The sequence below is a fragment of the Anopheles maculipalpis genome, chromosome 3RL (assembly GCF_943734695.1).
Source record: "Anopheles maculipalpis chromosome 3RL, idAnoMacuDA_375_x, whole genome shotgun sequence".
Classification (NCBI taxonomy): domain Eukaryota; kingdom Metazoa; phylum Arthropoda; class Insecta; order Diptera; family Culicidae; genus Anopheles; species Anopheles maculipalpis.
In genome coordinates, this window is record NC_064872.1 from 84,224,692 (window position 1) to 84,250,109 (window position 25,418).

Here is a 25,418-nt window from a genome sequence, read left to right on the forward strand (position 1 = left end):
TATTGCTAGTATATAACAAGTAAATTACAACCTATTCGATTCCTCTCGAATGGAAAGGAAATAGAATACAAACAGGGGGTTGGATGGTGATCGTCAGGAGAGCCATTGAATTATGCAACACCTCTCCCGGCCTGAACGGAAACATCGGAACCGGTTTTTTCTTATTTTATTCCGGTGGGTGTTTGTGTGTTCGTTGCGTTTTCTTTGTTGGGGACAGAGTGAACAAATGTATGTTTGAGGTGTGTGTTGAGAGTGGTCATGGCGATAAGTAGGTGGGTAGTGTAATATTCTCTCTCGCTAATTCGAAGAAGTGCAACGCATAGAATAGAGCTTTGTATTTGTGGGTGGGTGCTTTAAGTAGTTGCATTCCTTCCTCCTTCCATTTTCCTCTGTCCTCCTCCTAATCATCGGTGCATGTCTTCCCGCTTTCCGCGGAAACGCCTGGTGTGGTCCCTTTAAGGTTTTTGTTTTTTTATACACGTTCCGCGTTCAAATTCTTTCGATGATACTCAACGGTGTGACACCGCGTTAGACACTCGCCCTGTAACAAGATTAGCAAAAGGGAAGTCTCTCGTTCTCATCCTCCCCCTCCCCCTTCGTACGGCTTAAACTAGATCGTAATCGATCCGCGCACCCATTCGCCGCAGTGCAATGATCGTATTGACCGCCTTGATCCAGCGCTTCTTGATAACATAGCGTTTCAACTTTGTTTTTGTCACAGATAGCTCGGTGGTACTTTGAGCTGTCGTTTCCGCGAGCCACGGATGCCGCAGTGCTTTCCGTGCCGTTAGCCGCTTCTCACCGTCCCGCACCAGCAGCTTGCGCACGAAATCCTTCGCACTTTCCGACACGGCGTCGAACGATTTGTAGTCGAACGTGTACGTACCCTGGAGGACATTGGTCATCGTGGCCTGATCGTCCCCACCCACGAACGGTGACAGTCCGGACAGTCTGGTACGAATTGACGGCACACGAATTGATCACGAGGCAAGGCAAGAGGAGCGTGGTTGATGACACGGCGAGAGGATGATGGAACATGTTGTTGGGCAGCGCAGTAGATGAGTAGAGCGAATCAGCGCGCAAATATACGTGATAAAATGGATCAACACGCAACGTGGAAGGATAACGAGAAATCATGGAAAGAAGAGAGATAAACAGAGTGTGTGTGTGAGGAAAAGAGAGCAAACAAAAGAAAAAAAAAACGTAAAGAAAATGCGCGGATTGGAAGCAGAATGGAAAAGAGATTGATCGCATTCGGTTGCCTTATCTGGACGGGGTTTTTTTAAGTTTGTAAATAATTAAAAGGAATCTTTAATAGTTGCTAGAGTATTTAGGGACCTCATTCATCAATACTTTTTTGAGATCAGTGTAGCAAAATTGGTTCTGGAATTGTATGACCAATTGGGCCGTGGAAACCCTCCATATAAGGCAAGCCAATGATAAATAATTTACACATATTCCTTTTTAAATTTGTTAGTGTTAGGCATCCTGAAGCGGGTTAAAAGATTCGATCGTGTACGATAAATTAGTAAGCATTAGGAGCCGGTGCAATAAGTACTTCCTCCGGCATTCCTTTGTGGCTGGATTCCAGATGGATTTTCCCTCGGATGCCGATCAGTTGTAGGTATGAATTTTAATTGTCTTTTCGAACCACGCGTTAGGGAATTTCCAGCACGTGGTGGTCGGGTGTGAGTGATTTTTGTGTTTTCGTCCTGCTTTAACCTCCCACTAGTGCAGTGGAACTTTTCCTTGCATGCGACCAGTGCAATGGTAAAACATTCCCGGCACGTTACGGGATTTTTTTTTTGGAAAAATCAGTACTCAAACACGTGGGGATGTTTCCCCTTTTGCTATGCTAATTTTAACCCCTGCCCGCATGCCGTGTGGAGTTATGTCATTACGATCGCTATTGAATGAAGCTGCACAGTGAGGAGATTGCTGGCGTGCAATGGAGATTGATTTGTATGCAACACACACACACGCGGTATGATAATGAGATCGTTGGCGTAGTACGGTGGGTTGAAGAAACTCAATCGATACCTGTCTGTATCATGCGGGGAAGTACCGTGAATAATGGATGGGTTGGAGTAAAGTATAACATCATCCACCTGGATTTGTGGGCTTATGAGCGATTAAATCTATATTCATTTGTTTCAGGGATTTTTGTAACTTCTTCGGCTATCAAGAGGGCCCGTTAGTAAGTAATCTATTAATAATTTGGGCTTTTTGTTCAGGGGGAGGGTTCAAAGATACTTTGTCTTAATGTCCAGTAAATGTCGGTTTATTGCCCTTAAACATTTCCTTCAAGCATGATAAGCTGAATCTAAATCTAATTAAACTTGCTAATAAAATAATAAAACAACACGAATTCACTTGGGATGAGGTAAAGTGAGACGAATATATAATGAAATGAACCATAAACGATGCATGATCGACTTTTGAAGGAAAGAATATTAACTATAAGGTATTCTGAAGGATTTTTCTAGCTTTACTTTCTCGAATACATATTTTTGAATCTTCGTCACAAGAATTTTACAATTTACTGAACTTTTTTACGGTTTTCAACACGTTTTTCTACGATTTTCCTGATAAATATCTGGCTTAAAATTGTCTCCCAAAAGCTTGAAATGTATGTTTCAGTGTAGTTACAAGAATCTGGATGGAGCTGAATGATATTTCAATATTTTTAAATATACACAGTTTTCATTAAAAAGTAGCGTAAAAAAACCTTCGGTATACCCGGCAACATAAAAACAGCAAACACTTTCCTCCCAAAAGCCGAATCCCCTACATTCCTGTTGATGGTTCACTGGTAACTAATACGTTGCCTGCACATATCGAAACGTAAACCCAAAAAGCGAAACACTACCGACAGGCTCCGGCCATCGATTACCAGTAATAAAAACCAAATCAAAACAGTATGTTACCAAGAACACTTCTAGTTTGTATAGTTGGGCAAGAAGTAATAGACAAAACATATTCTTTGCACGCTTTTTGTGTGAACGGCAAATTGATCACAGTGCTGGTCAATACGTGCGAGAGAGGGAGATAGAGGTGAGTGCATTTACAGTTGGTTTGCTCAAAATATAGTTACAAATTACTCTAAAAAAATGGAAAGAAAAACCGATTAAATGGGCTCCAATTGGTTGATATGGAATAAAATTTAAAGACAAATTTCGCACAAAAGGAAAAAAAACTTGTTAAAAACAATCAAACATTTCTAACTAAAAAAATAACAGCATGAGCATAAAGAGAAATGAAGAAAGGAGAAAAAATTAACAGTAATAATACAGAGCGATGCGATCGAACGTTAAATCAATCTACAAATTAATTTGAGATAATTAAAAAAAGAGAAAAAACGAATGAGAAAATGTGCAAAAGATATAGATATATCTTCAAAAAAAAAAATAAAGAGAGCAAAACACAAAGAAAAACGAAGCTCAAGTCTTAAAACAACTTCGTTTCATGTTTGAACCCTGTTTTGCGAGGGCAATCGATGTCGGACCAGAGGATAGAAAGAAGGACAGGACAGAAAGGAAATGAACAACGTTTCTGTGAATGAATTAAGCGGTTAAAGACACACACACTCACACACACCTACTGTGAGGGTTATTTCCGGAGTGAGGTGCAAATAGGAACAACAAATCAACACACGCGCGAGAAAATGTCTCAAACCTGCATAAGCCAAAAAGCAACGTGTGATCCGCCAGGAGTTCCAAAGTGTTTTCCCGCACGTTTTCCATCAACATTTCCGTCTGGAGCACACGGTGCAGCGCGTCATGCTTGTTCGCGCAGCTCTAATTAGTAGCTCAATTACAGTTCCCCCGGTTCGTATGGAGTGTGGCAACCGTAATGACTTGCGTCGGTCATCCATTCGGTCCAAGCGGGTTAGAGAGCGGGAAGCGATTAAGGGTGCAGTTGGAGTCCTGGCGAGGCAAGGATGCCCGTTGCCCCAGGGTCAGCAAATAGTACTTACAGTACGTAACAGATCACGCCCAAGCTCCACATGTCGGTGTAGAAGTAGATCTCGTCGAAATTGAGCACCTCCGGTGCAGCGAACTCGGCCGTACCGAACATCACCTGCAGCTTCTTGCCCGGATCGTAACGGCGCGCGAACCCGAAATCGATGATCTTGATCCGGTTGCCCGTCTTTGTGAGGCATAGAATGTTTTCTGGCTATCCGTGTCGTGCCGGGTGGTAGGGAAAAGGACATATAGTGCATTGCGACAACGGCTCTCTACACAGCGCCTGACTCACCTTCATGTCTAGGTGGATGATGCTCCGGCTGTGAATGTACTCCATGCCCTCGCAGATCTGCCGCATGAAGACGGCGCACGCTTTCTCCGTCAGCACAAAATCGTCGTCAATGACGCGCTCGAACAGCTCGCCACCTTGAATGCTGCGAGGATACAGATGAGGAGAGAGGGAGAGAGAAAGAGATCGTCAGTGAGACCGAGAGTGCGAAGGTCACCCACCATCGGAATGGGTGAGTCGTAATAGTAGCCCCATACCACCCGGATCCCTCACATTTGTGGTGTTAACAACTGTTTGGTATGTCTTTTTTTAGTTTGTACACACAAATGTACACACACACAAGAAAAACGTGAGAGAATACACTTACAGCTCGAGAATGACGTAGAATTTGTTCTCGTAGTCGAACGCATCGTACAGCTGGATCAGTCGCGGATGGTGCAGGCAGCTCATGATGTCGATCTCGCGCACCATGTCACCGCGATCTTTCTTCTTCTTGTACGGTACAATTTTGGCCGCCAGCTCCAACCCGGTACCCTTCTCCCGGCAGTGAAACACCGTCCCGAAGGTGCCCCGGCCGAGCTCGGGCAGTATCTCGAACTGCTGTTTCGGGTCGACGTCCAGCTTAAGCTGTACCTCCCGGAAAGGGAAGGCCGGTGCGAGGTCTGGAGGAGAAATAGAAGAGAGAGAGAGAGAGAGAGGGAGAGAGCAAATGTGAGAAAGAATTTTCCATTTCCAACGTTTATCCACGTGCAGGAAAAGCAAGCGACACAGAAACGACGCAACCTTGAGACGTTGGACACCGTCGTAAGGGATTGCGTGTTTCGGAATTGGTTTGTTTACTTAAGAACAACACGATGTAAAATGTGGTCTAATTTCTCCTGCGGACTCTTTGTCTAGCTGCGTCTGATACTACCGGAGAGTGAGATAGTGGTTCGATCGGAAAGCTAGGTAAGTGTAGCTTGTGTCATAGCCGCTGGCCGTTGTTGACAGATTTAAGATTTGTTTTTGGACAGTATAGGATCGTGTTCCATCTATCCTCGGCATCCTTGACACACAGAGCTGAATCATAAACAATTTAAACGTTGATAAACAAGAGCTAGAATGATTTATTCCTTGCATCTTTACAATACGCAATTTAAATTAGCCTTTAAAATAGGCTTGGCAAAAGGTATATGGCTCAGTTGGGATGATCTTCAGCTTTGAATATGAATTCCACCTGATGGCCTTGATCGTCCCATGGCTTGAGAACAGCATGAAGTCATCGTTTGAAAATTGGCCAACAAATTCTTGTTCACAAACTGGATCATTTTGGATAACTAATGATTGCACGTAATTTTTTTTTTGATCCTTAGGACACTGCACTGAGCTTCTTGAGACACTCATTGCATGCCTTACGGTCATGGCTCATTATGGAAAGCTTTTACACAAACATCAGAGCACAGCACAAAGCTAGAGATGAATTTTAATCGATTTTACCGTATAATGTGGCGCACATGTTGCTTAAGACAGATATTATCGATGGATCTAGACGAAAATGGCACTTTATCAATCCGAGATTGCACTGATCTTCTGGAATTACAATCATAAAACATTACATTCCAACCACCACAGGACACTGTTTTGATCTCGAAGTGATCGCGTATTGCTTTTTACTCATAACAATCTTTACACAATTCCTTGGCATCCACACGAAACACAACGCAATTCACAGCAAGCTCACTGTACCAATGTCCATGCTTTCCATGCGATTCCACTGGCTTTTCACAACCGACTGAAATCCGAAACATCGACAGCCAACACCAACCCGACCAGCTACAACGAATCGGTTAATTGGACGCACTCGGATTCTTAATTCAACCGCGAAGAAACAGAACCGAACACACCACCACACGATCACATTTCGTCCTTTTGGTCTTCCACCAACCATCAACACCACCACCACCGTCCATGAACACTGTTTGCTGTCGTTGTTTGCACAGGTCTGTGGAGTATCGTTCCGATGATGCTGATGCGTAGTGACACACGGGTTTTGCCTCCAAAGGTGATCGCGTACAAGCAGGAAGAACGCACGAACGAACGAACGAACGGGCGGCACACCTTGTGAAATCGGGTCGGACATTTATGTCGCTACTCGGTGAGCTGACCGTGATGGGAAGCTGGGTTGACCAAACAATACGCGGTGTCCGCATCGTAAAACGGTGAGGGACACGAGTTTCGTTCGAGCGTGATGCCACCATTTTCCTGCCGCACTGTCTCCAAAAACATAAAAGACTGTGTGACGGTGTTGTTTTTCGGTAGCAGTGCTCAACATCGGGACCATCACCTTCCCTGTGCGCTGGGTTTCAATAAATCAAATCAATTAGGGAATTAAATGGAGGTGACTGCAGTGTGGCCAGACCTGTTCTGGTCTGGCTGCTTGGATGGTCCGTCGTTTATTGCACTGGTGACTGGGGCGGTTCCGTTCTACCGTGACGAATGTTTGTGACTAATAGGAGGTTTGAGAATGAGCATCATGGGATGCCGTCTACGGTTTATTCTTGAGCAGAGCTTGTGAACTTAAAATTGCACTGCATTTGCATGAAGCCACCTGTCGTGTAGGTGTAGCACAAGTGCTTCGATCAATGGCAACACGACGAGGGTCAAATTTCGATTGCTTCAGTTAGGTTTGTTTAATTAGTATCTATTAGGGTGGATCGACGATCGTTTACCAGAGAACAAGATGTTAATGGTAGCAATAAATTTCAGTAGAATAGCAGTAATAATAGAATTTTCGTTTATTTATTTGTTTACCTCATGAACCGTGTTTATTTAATAATTAATTTATTCTTTACTTGTTGTTTAGTTCGCTTTAAAATATTTTTACTAATTTTCCCATCATCGTTGTTATTTTGATTTGTTTATTTTATTGTTTAATTTGTCTTATCATTTATCTTTTTCATCAATTATTTTCTTACTTAATGATTAAACTTTACAATCTATAGACTTAATTTCGATTTATTGTAAGGAATGCATAATTTCAATGTACTTTGAGCTTTGAGCTTTATTTTTCATTACCACTCATGGCGACTTTTTAATCGCTTCCTGGAGAAATTTTTATTCTATCAACATGATTTGTGTAACTCGTACCTGTTTCATCATTCGATCTTTTTCAATTAAATTTTTTAAAGATCACAAGAGATCAAAGAAGCTTGTTGTTATAATTTATGTTCTCTATTTCATCAAAATATAGCAATACGAACAGACAAAGGAGGAAAAAAGCTTCACGCGCTGCAGTAATAATTTTAGCCTCAAGGCAACAGGTTGTAAATTTGATATGAATTTTATATCTAAAACAAACGATCTTACAATTCCACAACAAATCATAATCATCATGTTACATTAAAGTGCTAAGTAAAAATGTTACATTAAAGTGCTGTAGATGTGTTGATAGTTTGTAAGTAATTTAGGTTTTTACTTACCAACATTACTCTCCAAATAAATAACAAATATGGTCCACTCGTTGAACAAAACTTTCTTGATCGCGTCTCAGCTGTTGGCGGCGTACCTTTCGGCACGACGCACGATCAGACACGGCACGATTGGTGATTGTTCATCCACCGAACCACAACAAAACACGACCGAATCGTGCTGCACCGGGCACGCTGATGTAAATAAATGTTAAATTATTGTTCTAAGGAAGAGGCAACCGCTTCTGTCCCCTTTTTGCAGGTACGTTTTTCGGCATGCGGCATTAGTTATCGCACACAAATGGTGGAGTGAAAACGAGCGTATCCATTAAGCAGACGGAGCAGAGAAAACGCTCATAAAAATAGAGAGTCCCAAACACATGGCGACACATGGGTGCGATCTCGGTTCGTTCGGTCCCGCCGTGCTAAAATCCTATTGAACATCCAACTTGCGGGTACCCGGTGGTGTTGTTGGCACTTGTGCAAAACAATTGTGGGAAAAATGGGTGGAAAATGTACACGAGCGAAAAAGTAAACAAGGAAGGAGGAAGGAAAATCCGTTAAAACAGCAGCCAAATGGGTTTACCTTCGAGAGCATCGAGAGTTCAAGTTCAAAATGTGCGAGTGTGTGTGTTTTGTTATTTATTTTTTTTCATTTGGCAATCGAGAAAGGCAAGGCAAATGGCTTTGGGACATAGAGGTAGTGATTTAAAAAGAGTTCATAAAATAATCTTCCTTCGTGGAAGGATCTCGAAAAAAAAAGATCGACGATCGAGCTTTTATTATATCATAGAGAGAAGACGATTCTTTCCTCTTTTGTTAGAGTTACAAATTACAAATTATAAAGATATTTAAGTTTGAAGAACCTCAATTTACAAGTCTTTAGTCACTTAGTCAGTCTTTTTCAAAATTAAAAAAAAAATTAATTTAAAAAAAATTAAATAAGATATAGATATAGATGTATAAACTGAAGCTTTAGTTTTATCTGCTGAGTATCCTACAGATTATATTGTTGAAAATTAAGAAAAAGTTTATTAGCATTGTAAGCTAATATTCTTCAATTAAAAAAAAATATAATAGTCTCGCTACGATCACATGTAGAAAGATGCTGGCCTTATGTGATCCGCTGAACTGTTTGCAGCTCGCCCGAGTAACGCGCCCATCGTACGCTCCCTAGTGTGTGACTGGTTTGAATCTATTTTCAGCATTGACCACCAGTGCCCGCCAGCAACGATTGTCTGAGAACACGCTCGATATGATCTACGTACCACGCACCGGGCCAGCTGTTCTGCTGAGCGCACTGATAAAAATCCGGTGATCAAAAAAGGAATGAACGAAAATGAAACGAAATCCTGCCTTGGAATGTTGCTCTTCCAGAGCGCTAAACTTTAATGGCACGTCACATAAAAATTAGTATCTGTTTTCGGGTATACATTTAAATTTTAATTCGCTTTTTTTCTCGCCACTCTTTTCGCCCTCTTGGCTTAGGAGCAGAACCCCCAGAAGGAAGTATCAATTTGAAGCGTTCAACCGTCGCGTACCGTCGTACGCGGCACATCTGGTTGCATTCCAACACATCTGGAAGCAGCATTTAGCCAGCCAAAAAAAAGGCACATCCCGGTGACAAACATCATCACTCGATTGCTAGCGCGCGCGAGTTTGTGTGTAATCGTGTGTTTAATGGTGTGTTTGCTATCGTTCGAATCGGATCACTGTTTTTTTTTGGGTTGGTCGTTACTGTTTGAAAATAAAACAGCACATAGATCGGTCGCAAAATAAGTGAGCAGCGTGAAGCACGTAGCAGGAAATGTTCTTGTCAATCTTTCGATCTTTACCGAACCGTACGTGTACCCGTGTTTGGCAGTAAACCGTTCGGTTTGGCACTAATGCATAGTAGGAAAATGTGTGCATCTGGTTTTTTGTCCGGAGAAACACTGGGCAATTTTTACTCCCATAAAATATAGAGAAATAAAATTAAAACCCTTCTTTACCGTCGTTGTTATTTAACCGAAAAAAAGGGTTTATGAACCAAAGTTGGGCCGACGAAGAAGTAAAAGATCAAGTGCAAGGTAAGTCATTGTTTTGACCGAACTGTGAGGTTGCTGCTAGGGACAAAACCGAGCAGCGGATTTCAAACAAGTCGTTCACTCTTTGTGAACTTACTGCGCGAGGACGGCACGGACGGTAATTAGTCGTAAAATTGTTTCTGTTCCATCTGTGCCTGCACCCCACCGGGCACGGTCACGGACCGGGAAGACAGTGTTTTGTGTGTGCTGTGGTGCCAAATTTGTTGACGTCTTAGCTTACTCGCAACATAAACATTACGGGGCTGGTGTGTGAAAGCAGCTTGGCAAAACTGCATTTGTTTGGTGTGTTTGAAATGCATTTGCATGCATCGTTAAAAGGGCCAAAAGAAAAGAAAGCAGGGATTTTTGTTTGTTGTAGAGGATCAAGCTTACCCGGGATGAAGTACATCACGGGGATTGTGAGCTTTGTATTATATATTTCATACTTGGATAATGAGATGGATAAGCGTGACTTGAATAACTATTAACTCTGTCCACATGGCGCACTCCCGTCGGTCCAGCGACCGGTCTACAAATCGCGGGATTCGGTGATCAAATTCCATCTGGATCGTTCTCCCGCAGTATGAACTGACTATCCGATTACGAGGTATCAGTACGAGATATCAAGTATAGAAAGTCCTTAGGATGGCCGACATGCCCTGTATGTCATTAAGTCAAGAATAAGACGAAGATAAAGTATCTGCTTGTCGGAGGCTTCATCACGATTTTAATCATGATGGAACCCGACACGGAAACTGAATTATCAGTTGCTTAGAAACTCTAGCGATTCAAAAGGCTCCTGCAACCATTTTCCATCTTCGAACAGCGATTGCTAAGGCCTATCTTTGACGGTGTATGCGAGCAGGGCGTGCGGACAAGGAGAATGAAAGATGAACTAGCTGAGAGCTGATTGGCAGCGCAGATATCCTGACGGTTGACTGCCGGAAGCCGGAAAGAAAGGTTGGCGAGGCACGTGATGAGGATACCGAACTCACGCCCCACCAGGAAGATGTTCGCCAGCGACCAAGCTCGTTCGAATAGATCGAATCGATAAACTCGATTGTTGAAAAAAAATCTTTTATACGATTAGAAGCTTATTTTTAACTGTTTTTGAGACGCATTTTTTGTGTAAATTTGAATAAATTATTAGCTTGAGACAATATTTTACATAATTTTAATACACCTTGACATACGTCAATCTTTCACAATAAATCTACCAACCAACAATCACAATTTCATTCACTAAATTTGAAGGAATTGAAAACACAGTCGGTGTGGCACCTTTCCATCCCATTTTGAAAGCAGCGTATTCTTCCTCCTTTTTGGCAGAAGGAAAAATCTGCGACACGTGAAATGGCGCAATCGAATAAAATCGCTCGAGACCCTCCCCCGAGCGACGAGCAGCTAGGCCGTCCACCAACCCCAGCAAAAACCTCCATACAAACGCTCGGGGTGTGTTTGATTTATGTTTCGGTGACCTTCACGATTTATAACGCCGCCGTCGCTGAACTGTCGCGTCGCGAGGCCATTCATTTAGTGTGGTACCGTCGAGGCGTCGATGGTGTTGAGGATCCGATCGTACGAAACAATGCGCGTGGATCGCGTTGGGATTGTAACATAGCTCGCAACAAAAGGAATTTTATTTATGTATGTTCCAAAACAGATTGTTTGAAAATGTACTTATTTCATCGAAGCTCGGTTGGCACACAGGTTGTGTGTTCCACACTTCTCGTAGCCCACCGTTGTGTTGTGTCGTTAAACGTTTGGCAAAGGCCTTGCGAACGATTCACCTTACGGTACGGTCGTTGGCTGCCTGGTTGGTTTGTGTCTGCTGATCGGTCCCAGCTGGCATGAAAGTGAGGATACGAAAAGCGGCCTGAGTGTACATTTGTTTGTGTGTTAGTGCTACCATTTTCCCCATTATTGTGTCTGTGTGTACGTGTACCAACTACCAGGCGTCTCCATTAGAATGTACGTCTCCCCCCGATCGTAGCAAGTTTGATTTTGTTCAGGCCCGTGAACCACCTTGACATCCGGTTAGCCAGTATGCCATGACCTTGACGCGCGCCATCGTACGCTCTGGCTGTGTTTTCCCCACAGGCACCGGGTTTATGTTGTTTATGTTGAACGTAGCGCGCGGGTCGATGTTTCACCGTGGGACAATACGGTTGCGGACAGGTTTTAGAAAGCGGTAGAAAACCTTTCACTTTCATGCCAAAATCTTGAAATAAAGATTGTTAGCCAAACTGTTTGCTATGTGCCCTGTTGATGGCGTGAGGGTTGCCTGCGATGCCATCGGTTCAACAATGCGATGGCGCTCAGGGGCTTTTTCACGCGTACAATCCGTTATGCAATCCGTTCCGCCGGATGTCTGTAAACAACGCGATTTTAGCTACCATAGTGCGACCGTTTACGCGCTTTATCAGCAAGCGGTTAAAAGGATGAGACAGCATCATTCATTCACACATCGGTTAAACACGCGGTGCAGGACCTCGCGTCAACGTTTAGCGCGATCGTGTTGTTGAACTCTCTAGGGCAGAGATTTTCTTTCTAATGGCAATTGTTTGGCATTGACGCTTAATTGACGATTTATGCGCATTCTGTTGTTTAAAACGATTTGATTTTTGTTAGGCTGTTGTGAGTCGTGACAGTTGAAGATTACCGTGAGGCGTTTGAGACGACAATTTAAACACATTCAATGCGCACTGCGCTAAGTATTATCTCCTCAAAAGATTCGTACCATTAAATAGACTACAGAGAGAATTTAATTGAAATAAATGTCGATTTTGTATCGTCGTTTCGTACAATATGAAACGCATCACATTATGTTAGAAAATTTATTTTCCCATCCAGCAGTCGACTAGTATTTTTGCCTTTCTATGTTGTACCGACAAAGCACGAATATATATTTTTTAAATTATTTTAGAATTGCGATAGAATGAAATAAAAAGAAAATTCTTCTTCTACTGAAATTTTAAATAGAAACCGTCACGAATAGCTCAGATAATGGTTTGAAAAAGAACCATCAGGCATGATCCTCTGGCAGGTTCATTTAAATTTATTCGAGGATCATTGCAATGCACTATGTCAGTTGTTTTGGTACTAAGAGAAGATGCATACGATGTCACCTAACCAGACCTATTTTGTTTGTTCAGTCTTTCATCATTGAAAGTTGTACGTTCTGTAGCACAAAAGCTACCACATTTTTAGAACAAGTTGAAACATAAATTGGAATGATTCCATTTGCTTAAATATATCTAAACCCGACAACGGCATTACATCATCCATGAGGAGGTAGTGGACGATACCGTCATACATATACTGCCACCGAGACACCATGACGTATATTGGCAGACGAAGAAACACACTAGCCAGATGTTATCGTGATATTGTCGGATTTTGCGAAGAAGAAAACAAACACCCGAATCGAACAAATGCTTCCATCCCAGATCAACAGCACAACAATGCAGCGGAAAAGCAGCCACAGCTGTTAGGTGACTGCCAATCGTCTGCCAGGTTTGTCTTCAGAAGCGAAGAAGATACGATCGCGGCAAAAGGATGGGATTTTGCGAGTAGAGAAAAGACAGCGGCAAGATGTTTGCGTTGGGCAGAATTTATTTGGTGCGTATCGAAAGACGATCGTCACGGGAAGCGATTGTTGTGCTCAGCGAGCCGTAACGAAGTGCGTCTGTCTGATCTGGATAGGAGTTGGAATTGGGTAGCTTTGCTTAGTGGTTAATTAGAGCGTTTGCCGGATTCATTGCATCGACGACGGACGAATCTGGCACAAGAATGCGAACGGAAAAAATATTTTTCGTTAACTAGATAATTACGTTTTAATAAATATTAGAAAATGCAGAAAGTTGAGTGAATCAAATAAGAACGTTCTATCATGTCGAGCATTAGTTTGTTTAATAAATATTCATTTTTTTTCTAAAACAACGTTTGACGTTTTCTGTCGCTTTCAACCGAAATTAACCGCATTTACTCCACGTGTGTTTTTAAAAACGAACGATCGTTGGATTTGTTTAGATCCATCTAACGGACACACTGTTCTTCATCACTGTTCCAACCTAACCATGTTTAACAAATCTCCTGTAATCCCGGGAATCAATTATCACGCCTCACCGTCGACGGTCGTGCGCAGTTTTCGTTCGGGATCAATTCGATCCGTGACTCGTACGCACACGCAATCCACACAATTATTCCCAACGAGACGGAGACGTACGCTTTATTGTCTTTTGAATGTGTCGAGTAAAGTGTTTCGAGTTTCCGGGGCTAGATTATGCAATGGTGTTCGCCTAAATCCGAACGTGGCCATACAAGCAACAACCAAGCGAACGGAGAGCAAAAAGAGCAGCAAGAAACCATCACCAGCAAGCATCGAAGTGTGAGACATTTCAATTCTAATTTTAGTTGACACTATGCCAAAGTACCCTGTCCTACCTCCTGGCTTCCCTCCTCCCCAAGCTTCCCTCCTGCTGGACCACCTAGCCACTAGATCAGGAAGGAAATAATTTTCCAACGATCGCAAGAGATCATCCGATTTCGATCATTATGTGATGTGTTTTTTAAAAGTTTATTTTGCCCACCCCCAAAACTATATGCACACGCGATCGTTACGGTGGATTGATTTATGGCTGGCAAACATTTTCATTGACAAATAAGCCAAATTATTACGGGGTGGTGCGGGTCGTTGCACAGAAACCGCGACTGAAGGGTGGATCACATAATCATTTTTATTAGCGCTGTGAGAAATGGATTATTTTTATTCGGCTTGACGTGACTTGCTGCATTCTTGTGGTGCATGATTGGTCAACAACAGAACATGACGGTTCACTTCCTTCAGTACGGCTGGAAGTAAACAGCTTGTTATTGAGTGTGAGCTATTTGAAAATAAATGTTCCTTATTAATTATATCGATCTGCACATTTTTTAGCTCAAAGTACGTGGATGGACTGTATTTGCTTGCCAAAAGATGAATAAAATGTGGTTTTCTCATGTGACAATTTCATACATAATTGGCAGAATTAGAAATTCAACAGATTTGAATGAGCTTCGTAACATTTAAACCTCGTACTCATCAGAACCTCATACTCTGTCTATGATAAAAGTGATCGTACAATCTTCTTGGACTCTTTTAGAGCAAAGAGACGGCAATCTTCATTGTGATGTTCATATGATTCTTTGTAGCAAACTCGCGTTCCAATCAATATATTATGTTTTTAACCAAACCAACCGTAGGATGTTGATGATCGTTATTTGAATTCTAATAACATCCGAAAAACAGTTTAAAATTAACGTTTACAAAAATGCACAGGAGAGAGCCTAGAGCCTACAGAAGCAATCACAGTCGTAAATATAGGTAAAACTAAGAATTGAGTTTGTATAAACATCCTAACAACCAAAACCATATTTACAATCCATCTGTGCTGTGTGAAGACAACAGAAAGAATTTTCAATAGCTTTTACTTTTGTGCGATAGTCTCCTTTTGTAAACTTTTGTAGCAGATCAATTTTGTAACAGTTTGCAGCAAGAGCTCTAAAAGCTATGTAGATTATTATGAGTGCTCGCTCATGGTCTTTAATCTTGAGCCTTAAATTTTATTGTGGCGCACGGCATTACAATTGCTTAGTTGTGCATTTGCATAACAGTTTGTTTCAGTCTTTAATGTTGATTTCATCCGGGATCCTTTACTTGTGTATGGATTTACGATGAAACTTACTATCGACAGCAACAACAGCCATATAAAAAAATATCCTCCCTTAAGCTTATGGGGTAAAGCCTTCATTGCATGGTCAATGAAGATTCACTTAACGGCTTGAAAATATCACACAATTTTCCTTCTTATTTCATGTTTCTTAGAGCTAGAGCTTTTAGCTTTAACTAGAGAATTTTACTCTGTATTTGTTTAATTAATATATTTTCCTTAAAAGGATAAGGGCAAAGAATATATTTGAAAAGAATGAAACGAGTATCTTGAACATTTTTTTTTCGTAACTCAAAATTATTACTTGCATATGAACAAGAAATATAAACAGTGAAAACGTATGAATATCCTTAATTCAGCTTAAAATTATCAACATTTTGTGCGGCATTTTCGAACAACTCTTCGGTCGTTCTGTTCTATTCCGTTACCATCCCGTTCAGGTAGGTAGTACGTTATTTTTTTATTCCATGAATGAATACCATCCATTCACAAACCGTGCCATATTACGGGATCACGTTAAGCAATGTTTCCACTCTCAACCTTTACCCTTCCTACCTGTTTTCGGCTTTCATTTAGAAACACAACCAAAAAAATGAAAACCTATCATTATTTCTTGACGATTTGTGTGCTTGCGGTTAGTTCTTCCATCACTCGAATCGTTTCGCTCGACAGTGTGAGCAATTAATCAACGAGAGCGCCCCAGTGGCCTTACTTTCAACCGCATACTCATATCACCGATCGATCGAGCACAGCAAAGCCGGCCCGGAATGGTTGGATTGAATAATTGCACCACCAGCTGGATAGAGTGGTGTTGTTTCTCTTTTGCCCATTTTTTGTCCTGTTTCCCGTCCCTTGAGGTTACCATAGCAACAGCGGGTGGGGAATGGCTTTAGGATCAATATTTCAGCATAAAGTTACGAGCCGAATGGAGACGCCTGGTTGCTTATAGAACGGTACGAACGTGTGCGAACAGCACCTGGAGCGTGTGCTTCAAACGCACAACGCTTGTGTACGTGAAAAGGGGTTGGTAGCGGACCATCAACATTCCACCTCACCCAGCATCATCACAGCTTTTCAGGCCCATTTTTGTTCGTGCGCGATCTTCTTGTGTGTGATGAATGTGTACGTGCCGCCAAAAATCAGTCCGAAGCGACTGTTCCGTGTGCTTCATTCCATTCATTTCCGCGGGACCTCATTGTCGTAGCAGAAATGGCGTAAAGTCGCACGCCACCATTATACAGCGCGCGTCCGCCAAAGGCATTTGACGTCAAACGGTCACCCTAATTGCGTTTGCTCGCCCCATTCCCGCTCTTTGGTCTTGCTTTTGCGAGTTACGATGGTAAGTGGAAAGTTGAGGAATGATAAAACAGGACCCGAAACGCCGGTGTGCTGTTGCTGCTTGCATTCATCCCCTCGGCGGCCGGCTTGGCAGGAAAATAAACGAGCTACATTGTTTACCGATCGAGACTGCGGTAACGGCGTCGTAAAGTACGTGCCGGTGGAACGATCGTGCAAGGTGATCGTGTTGGTAGCTCCAGCAAGGGGGGGAAATGCTTTCTTTTTTTACCCGACGTCCGGCTATCGCACAATTCTGTAATCAACGGTAACGCGGAAATTGCCCATTTGCGAATGTTAAATCGGGGTGAAAATGTACCATCGTCGAGCCGCTAATGTTGGTGTTGAGTGAGGAAAATCGCACTTAATTAGAAAGTAATGCTGGATTTAATTGCTGATTTAAAGTAAATGGTAAAAGGAAAAAGGGATCGAAAGGAAATGTATTGAGCTCGAACATTGAGAGGAGCAGTTTCTTAAGGTTTTACGGATTTTATTCGATCTGCTTTATATACAAGCCATCTTTTTTCAAACTTCTTTTGAATTGCTTTTTAGAATATAATTAATTTTTTCATGTTATTTTCTAACAAACTTGATTATACGGGAAACATTTAACGCTCTTACCTTTTATTGGATAGTTTTCATCAACCTTATACATGATGGAACCTTTTGTCTTTGTAGTCCTAGTTAGTGGACGTTGTCTTTTGTAGAGTTTCAGCTGAGAAAGATCACCGGAACACTCTTAAAATCACAGGCTTATGTAAGCCAAGCCAAAGTGTGATCTTAGCGAAAGGTTAGACAGAGATCGCTAACACTTTACATTACTTTAACCATAAATACCAATGAACTACAACTGATTTGCATAAACACGTTATTTTCTATCACTGCCACAATAACTGGTCATGAGCATTTTCCATGTTCACTGTGTAGCTAATTTTAAATCATTTCACTTCCATTCGATCACAGTTCACAACACACGATCACTCACACCTTATGTCACTATTATTCAATTTTCGTTCATCGTTAAACACTGACTGTGGATAACAAAATCTAATAATGCGGTTCACAGCTATCCGGCTCTATCGCACCACACATGATCACAACGTCCATTTTGTAATCGATGAACTCGACGTCAGTCGATTCACTTTCTAGACAGCACCACCACGCGCTTCTCGTTGAGTTGGTTGTGATCAAATGCTGCGTGCGATAGGGAGCAGGAAGAGATGGAAAAATCGCGTACGGATCGGTCCAACAGGCCAGATCCAACTCACGGCCTGCTCGAAAAGTTAGCCGGGTGTTGGCATCGCTTTTTGATGAGGATCGTGCACCATATTCTCTCCTTACTTATGCTCTCTCCAACCGAATAAGAGAAAGCGATGCGAGTTTTCTCTTGTGTTACGGTAATGTTTGAAGGAGCATGTTGAACTCGGGTGGCTTAATAGGTGAACGGGTTGGTTCGGGTTCTCTTGTGTTAGTTCAAGAATGAGTGATTAACCCAGACTTACTGACCTCCAAACATACAGACGTGGTGTTCACGAACAGTGGAGTGTGATAAAGAAAAGTATGACCAAATGGTGTTCGGCAAATAATATTTGTGGCTATAAATTTCATCACAAAAAATAACTGTATTGAGTTAGTAAAGAGCTGTTTTACTTTTATTTATAATTTACAACTTTTTAATTTGTTCAGTGCTGTATGGAAATCTTTCTAAACAAACTCTTGCTTAACGATATGTTACATATTCAAGTCTGCTCTACTTTATGCACTTTCCAAGCTACGTTAAAATTAATTACTGCTTTCATGACTAATAACAATATAAATGTAGTGTTTGCCATCCCTGATGCTTCAAAACAATGCTTGAATGCAAGCAGTTGTACGCTGTGTTTCAATATAAAGCAGGGTTTATCCGTATGGAGCAGCAAAAAGCCTATGTTATAATCAAAATTAACAAATTATCGTTCTTCAAAAATTTTCTTAGCAAATTTATTTGCACTGAAAAATGTGATAAACCAAATGAAATATTTATAAAGTTTGCACCAATTTTAATCTATGATCAAACGCTTCAACGAAGCTTGTGTGCAACTTGTATTCTACATAAAAGATATAGCACGCAATGTGAACTGGCGAATATTTTAGCCGCTTCGGTTTCACATTCGTTTCAAAAGAGTATACGGATTTTTTAAATTACAAGTTACATATTTCGTTTACACTTTAAGACTCCATTCTCAAGCCTAACGCTTTTCTTTCGGTCAGTCACGGTTCTCCTAAATGTGTTCATTTTGACGGTATTTTCTCTGTCCTCCAGAAGTCCTCTGTTTATTCTAGAGGGCGGTCGAAACGGAAGAAACGGAACTTTCTGAAACTCTTACTATCGTTCGAAGTTTGTACGTTGTATTCGACTGATTCCAGAGTTGAAACATGATTGTCCTGTGCCGGAACTTCCGTGTTTGATCGTATCGGAAAAAAGTGGTACGAATTGTTTACAATAAAAAACTTAAGACAATGTTTTTTTTTATTTTATATATTCTTTATTGTTTAAGTTCTTAAGACAACAATTTTACCCTTGAACATTGAATAAGTATCCATTTTGATCTTTTCACTCCAAAAAAATTTGAAATCGTAAAAAATAATACCTGACAACTGTTCGAAAAACAGTTTTGAAAATCGTTTTTTGGCCGTTGAGATAAAACTACTCAAACAAAATGCGCTCAAACGTATATCCTTGCAACTATTCATAATATGAATAGTATGTCATTTATGAGAACTTTCGTTTTATCTTGACACAAAAGTAAGCACTTTGAAGAGCGACATAACGTTTAAATATGACATTTTTGGATGTCGTTTAAGGCAGCTTTTGAATTGAAAGACATGTGTCTTTTGGTGCCCCTACACTAAGCTATACTATTCTTAATGCTAAAGATGAAAACTTTTGATATAAGATTTTACATATACACCCGTCACGCAACGGCTTGCGGTTCTGCAACACCAAACGCCGATATGAGCACGTTCACGAGCGTAATAATGAATATGCCGATCGTGATGAGATTGTTGATTCGATCTGCCTTACAAAAATCATTCTCATTCTTGATGTTATACCGGCTCTTCCAGATCAGCCCGATACCGACCACCACCTGTGCGATAATGCTGGTTGAGATGAAGATCAGATTGACGTAGAAGTACGGATGACGTTTGTACGATTCGAGCACGTAACGGAGCTGGTTCGCATTAGCAGACAGTAGCGCCAAATCCATCATGCCCTGGGCAAGGTTTTTCTTCTGCTGGTACACATTCACGTCCGGAATGATCTGTCCACTGTCGGTGGTTTCAATCTGCCGTGAAAGAAGAGCGAATGAGAAAAGGGAGTTTGAAAACTCATCTTGTGACTTACAACACGCGTTCCATCTGGAGCAAATCCCGGCGCAAATCCTGGCCGATAGGTGGGACGCGTTGGCGTTTGATTGCGACGGCCTCCACGTCGCCCGGGACGTGTTACACCACCCGTATCGACCGATCCGTTATCGATCGGGTCCAAAAATCCACTGTCTATACCCCGGTTGCTTTTGGGATCGTCCAAATCAATGCCATTGTCCAGCGAGTCGTCATCGTCCAGCTCGGGTCCAGCGATCGGTGGTTCCTGGCGCGGCAGATTGGACTCGTTCGGGACGGGCAGCAATGGAATTGCATCGGTACGAGCTTTTTCCGTATCGCGCTTTGCTCTGCTTGATGGGGATCGCTGTTAAAAAAAAAAGTTGCAATGAAAAGAAGAAAGAACCTCATTAAATTGCAAGTGCATTCACATGCTGGAAAAGGGTGAGAGTTTATCGACCTGGTTCCGAAGCTGTAAAGATCAACGAACGATCCGAAGTTGCCCAAATTGCAGGGTGAAAGTTTTATTGCCTTTTCGCTTTGGTTTCATCTTTCTGCTTGCAATGGACGGTTATTCATAAAAGCCGGGCAAACTTTGAGCAAATCTTTAGCGGAAACATACAAACGAACGAAGTGCAGTGCATCACGGAAGCCATAGTCAGTGATGGAAACGAGCCACAAGTGTTGGATTCGTCCAAGTTATGTCACGTACAGCTGTGTTTTCGCGTGGCCATTATCATGAGTGCGAAGCGTGTCGAACCTAGACTTGGTGGTCGGTTCTTCCATGTGCTTTTTGTATTAAAACAGTTGGCATAGTACATTTGTCATAAATAAATAAAAATACATTAATAAATTGAAAATAAGAGCCAACTTCCTCTACTGCTGAAACACTCAGTTGTTTTAATATTAAGAAACTTTACTAAACACGCAAATTAATGTTCGACATTCTTTGCTTAGAACGACAAAGAACGTTGCCTTCTTTCGAACGGCTTATCAAATTAGCCATTTACATTGTTAATGTTTTAATTACACCTATCGCGTAGCCAGCGGTAAGTGAGACAAATCAGTAGCTTGTAGAGTTTTATTGCTTTCCTTCCAACGCCACACACGCATCGGCGGAATTACTTTAGAGTAAAATTGTGATGATCTCGTTTAACTCGAGATGATAAAAGATCAACACCACGGTTCGGCTTACGTCAACCACACGGTTTTGGGTGGTGAGAATTTTATGTGCTAATTTAAATACAATTGAGATGGCTTCAGTCAAGCGTACCGCTAACGTACCGCGATCTTTATGGAAAGTACGCATCGTCGGCATAAACTATTTAGCAGCAGTTGCTATTTCTAAAATGGAAACGTTTTTGTATAAGTAAACCCTGTCAATCCGTCGTATGATTAATTTATCCGCCGCTCTTGACAATCTCTCGACGCCAAACGGTATGCTACGGCAGCAGAAATGCTGCCCTTTCGGAAAGGAAGGAAGTATCACGATTCCGAGTGGTTGTCATTGGATTGTGTTGTGGAATCTGTAATGTCATCAAACCGGTTACCGATGGAGAAGAATGTGGCAAGTTGTGCGGTTTTTTGTGCTGTGCTTTGTTGTTGCTCACAAAGAATCGCTTGCTGTAATCATCATGCTGCGGGTGGGGTTTCATCTCTCATGCTGCAATGCTGGGTTTTTTCCCTCCCAAATTTGTTTCCCACCCCCAAAAGGGGAATCCACAGCACGCGCTTATGTATGCTTAACTGCTCCCGCGTAACCGAATCAAACAACATGCGTCATCATTTGGGTCTCTCGCTCTTTTCTCTCATTTGCGCTACGTATGCTGACCGTGATTCAGGGTTGGTCGCGATCGCGATGATCGCGCGTACAAGGGAAGCACACACAGCGAATGCTATGGAAAAAATGCAAACGAAAGCAACACTCACACTATTCGCCCGGCTTCGATTATTACGACCGTTGGCGGCCAGCATCTGTCTGGCGGTGGCACGTCCAGTATCTGGCACATCGGCGGAACTGTCTTCGATGTTTATTTCTACTGCTGATGCATCTTTTTCCGCCGTAGAGGCCATGTTGAATCCGTTTGGCTTTGGAAGATCACTTGAACAAGCTTTACTTCACCCCACACAACACTAGCAACTCACACGGCACTTGTGAAACTCGACGTTTCGATCGATGCGGAACAGCAAAAGAACAAGAAACAGAAATTAAAACTGCACAATTATTCCACTTGCCCCAAAGGGTCACCGGTAAGGGAAAAGGAACGTTTAAAACGCCGTTGAAACCGTTTGCTGATATAATTACGACCGAATCGGCTGAGTTCGGCGACACGCTTGACCGACTGCGATGAATCAACCAACAGAGGCAAAACACAGCAATAATAATACGACGTCCCGTTTGCTTGATCGTCCACACTACGTGGTGCGCTCAATGGAGAAGAGACGAACTGTGGCGAACTACACCGTAAAGCAATCCGGCACGAACTGTGTGTGCGTCCGGTGTCGCTGCGAACGTCGGGGTAAGTTGTTGCGGAAAACCTAGCCGCCAAACGAATCCTTGCGTAGGTTTGCGTGTAATCGTGCGACGGTGTTTGTGTGAGAGGGTTGATGGAGCGATGCTTGACTCCGGCGCTTAAACGCTATTGTTGGGGGTTTTATTTTCCATTGAATTTTAGCTGAAAAGGCATAAGTTTGCTAGCATAAAATACTAAATTAATAAAAAGCAGTGAATAGTTATTATTTCGGTATTTTACCAAGCAAATACTTATTGTAACAATTGTTTCGCAGTTTAGATTTAGAGTTGCTTTAACAATGGTTGTTGGTTTGAGCCACTTTATTAAATGTTTTCTCATTAATATTGACTACTTTTATGTGCAATGTTTCGTCACTTCAGTCGTCTTATTTAATGACATTGTTTGGTGTTTTATTATTTTATCAACGACATGCATGCTACTCATGCATGCTTTATTTATTTCTTCATTTACTTACTCATTCATTTTCAAACTAATCATCTGACAAATAAAATTTAATTAATGTAATACAACCGTACAAGGAATAAAAATATATTGTGCAGACGTTCTCCTATTTTGCAACAATTGCAATTCAAATAGATAACAATGAGTCTGGAGAAACGATGACGGGCAATTCAACAGATTAGCAACCAAGGCAGCCTGTAGTACATAACTCATAATATCTTAATTTACCTTTACAGTTTCACATGTTGAAAATCTAATGAAATTTCCCAAAATATTGTAAAAATAGTATACTATGATAATTTATTAGTAAGTAATACAATGTGACCAAGAAATGGAATCAAAATTAAGTATTTAATTATATTTATCTTCAAATTTTAATATACACAAATGCGTTGAACGAACAACGAACGTCATATCACCGTTCGCTGCGTTCGCTTTATTGGATACTTTTCCCACAACCCACCAAGTTGCATGCTAACCGGTTTTCTTGCTTTCCATTGCGGTGGCTGGATTGGACCTTTTCGCGGGGAATCCATACGAACGTCATGTGAATGTTCTTGTGTCTGTGTGTAACATTTTTGATTCTCCCGGGGGTTGGGATGAAACCCTGGGCAGTGGTGTGGAGCATAATAGCGGCGATTGAATGTTCGTTATTTAAGCATTTTGCTCTCTTCTTGCGTTCTAAACGATGCGCGCGTGTGTGACGCAACCAAAGAGTTTTTTTTTTCATAAAAACACACCGGTTAGAGCCGATGTTCTCTCCAATGTTTTGGTTCATATTAATTGATAAAGCAAACAATGTCGATGCCTTAGAACTTTTCGGGCCACAGTGTCGAGGTTTGGGCGTCGAGTTTATAGCGAGTTAGTTAGCACCTGTGTGATATGGTAGCGGTACATGGTTGAGCAAATTTCGCTAGTGTTTTAATTAAATGAATGAGTGTAACATATTCATGCCTTAACCACAAGTGTCCACGTCGTCAAGGGGAATTTATTTATTTTATGTATCCAACATTTTTATTTCCTTTTTTACACATGCCTATCAAATGCTGTACAAAGTCATATCTCTTCCCAGTATGGTGTTGATAAGATGCACTAAAAACACATTTCGCATAATATCATTTATTACTCTTGTAGTATTAGGATGCTTTTCAAGGCTTTGTTACCCGAGCAAACGTCTAATTTTATCTCCTTTATCTTTCTAGCTCCTATTTGGCATACATTTTTTCGCAAATTGCTTATCTGGTTTTAAAGGCGTTGGTAGTAGTTAGCATTGAGGAGGTTGTCTACGGTTTTTTTTTAAAGGAGAAACATAATTTACATAGCTGCATGTGTTGTTTGAACCAGAAAAACAGTATTAAAGCAATTATACTTAAATTGCTTTTACATACCAGACCCGATAGGGAGCGGTTTCAGAGCTTTTCCCCTACATTTTGTACCTTTTTGTTATAAATTATGCTTCATAATTGGATCACTCTTCATTGGACGGGGGAAGTTGCATGGTGTTTTCGGTGTTGCTTGATGACTAATACTATTGCTAGCAGGTGCATAATAAACTGCACCATCCACCCAAACCCGATGAGGAGTTACTTTAGCACATTCTCACCCTCATTCTCTCACTCTCACGCTCACACGCTCTTGCACTTTGAACCAATACAAAGTGATTGTACTGCAATTCTGGGCCGGGTTTTCCCGAGTGGCACTTTTTCACTTCCCGCGTCCCTTCACTATGAAGATGCACGTGGGGCAACCCCAAACGCGGAGATTAACACATTCACCAGCGTAATGACAAAGATGCCGATCGTGATGAGGTCGTTGATCTTGTTTGCCTTGCATATCTCCTTCCGATCGTTCACATCGTACCGACTGTTCATGATCAGCCCCACGCCGACCGCCACCTGTACCAGCAAGCTGACCGAGATAAAGATTAGGCTGAAGATGTAGTACGGATGGCGTTCGTACGTTTCCAGCACGTAGCGGAGCTGATTCGCGTTGGCGGACAGTAGCGCCAAATCCATCATACCCTGGGCTAAGGTTTTCTTCTGCTGGTACACGTTCACGTTTGGTATTACCTCGGGCAGAGGTAAACCTGCGGCCCCTTGCTCGACCTGTGCTAGCAAAATTCGGTATTGTTCGCTGCATCGGTTATTGTTTTTGGGAAGATTTTTTTTCTTTTCCTACTTACGGTCGGCGGTAGCGATCCATCGTTGATGCTTAATGCCATTGCTTTGCCACCTTTGAAAAACTGGTTACGTTTCACACAAACACGCG

The 25,418-nt window shown here is 41.8% G+C and overlaps 4 protein-coding genes across 4 annotated transcripts in view; all 4 read right to left on the reverse strand.

Annotated features, from left to right (window-relative positions):
- Window positions 1–25,418, reverse strand: part of LOC126561486 (diacylglycerol kinase 1) — a 483,147-nt gene that overhangs the window by 260,081 nt on the left and 197,648 nt on the right. The window lies entirely within an intron of this gene.
- LOC126562557 (myosin light chain kinase 2, skeletal/cardiac muscle-like) lies at window positions 592–17,509 on the reverse strand. The gene is made up of 5 exons (XM_050219103.1): window positions 17,434–17,509; window positions 4,622–4,916; window positions 4,258–4,399; window positions 3,977–4,176; window positions 592–951 (listed from the first exon to the last, which is right to left on the reverse strand). The coding sequence occupies exons 1-5, from the start codon at window positions 17,465–17,467 to the stop codon at window positions 606–608; spliced, it is 1,017 nt and encodes a 338-aa protein (XP_050075060.1). The 5' UTR covers window positions 17,468–17,509; the 3' UTR covers window positions 592–605.
- LOC126562751 (ninjurin-A-like) lies at window positions 19,729–22,248 on the reverse strand. Its single transcript, XM_050219329.1, has 3 exons — window positions 22,105–22,248; window positions 20,198–20,542; window positions 19,729–20,138 (listed from the first exon to the last, which is right to left on the reverse strand). The coding sequence occupies exons 1-3, from the start codon at window positions 22,246–22,248 to the stop codon at window positions 19,767–19,769; spliced, it is 861 nt and encodes a 286-aa protein (XP_050075286.1). The 3' UTR covers window positions 19,729–19,766.
- Window positions 24,875–25,371, reverse strand: LOC126561090 (ninjurin-A-like). Its single transcript, XM_050217036.1, has 2 exons — window positions 25,333–25,371; window positions 24,875–25,255 (listed from the first exon to the last, which is right to left on the reverse strand). Exons 1-2 carry the CDS (start codon window positions 25,369–25,371, stop codon window positions 24,875–24,877), a joined length of 420 nt encoding a protein of 139 aa, XP_050072993.1.

What these genes read in the sequence shown, in the direction of transcription:
- LOC126562557 (XM_050219103.1), bottom strand. Translation starts at nt 17,467, where the DNA reads ATGTATAAGGTTGATGAAAACTATCCAATAAAAG. An exon ending in TCATCCACCTAGACATGAAG is followed by an intron (nt 4,177 to 4,257) that starts GTGAGTCAGGCG and finishes CGACACGGATAG; the next exon opens with CCAGAAAACATTCTATGCCT. An exon ending in GGCGTGATCTGTTACGTACT is followed by an intron (nt 952 to 3,976) that starts GTAAGTACTATT and finishes AATTCGTACCAG; the next exon opens with ACTGTCCGGACTGTCACCGT.
- LOC126562751 (XM_050219329.1), bottom strand. Translation starts at nt 22,248, where the DNA reads ATGGCCTCTACGGCGGAAAAAGATGCATCAGCAGTAGAAATAAACATC. An exon ending in ATCGAAGCCGGGCGAATAGT is followed by an intron (nt 20,543 to 22,104) that starts GTGAGTGTTGCT and finishes TTTTTTTAACAG; the next exon opens with CGATCCCCATCAAGCAGAGC. An exon ending in CTCCAGATGGAACGCGTGTT is followed by an intron (nt 20,139 to 20,197) that starts GTAAGTCACAAG and finishes CTTTCACGGCAG; the next exon opens with ATTGAAACCACCGACAGTGG.
- LOC126561090 (XM_050217036.1), bottom strand. Translation starts at nt 25,371, where the DNA reads ATGGCATTAAGCATCAACGATGGATCGCTACCGCCGACC. An exon ending in ATGGATCGCTACCGCCGACC is followed by an intron (nt 25,256 to 25,332) that starts GTAAGTAGGAAA and finishes TTGCTAGCACAG; the next exon opens with GTCGAGCAAGGGGCCGCAGG.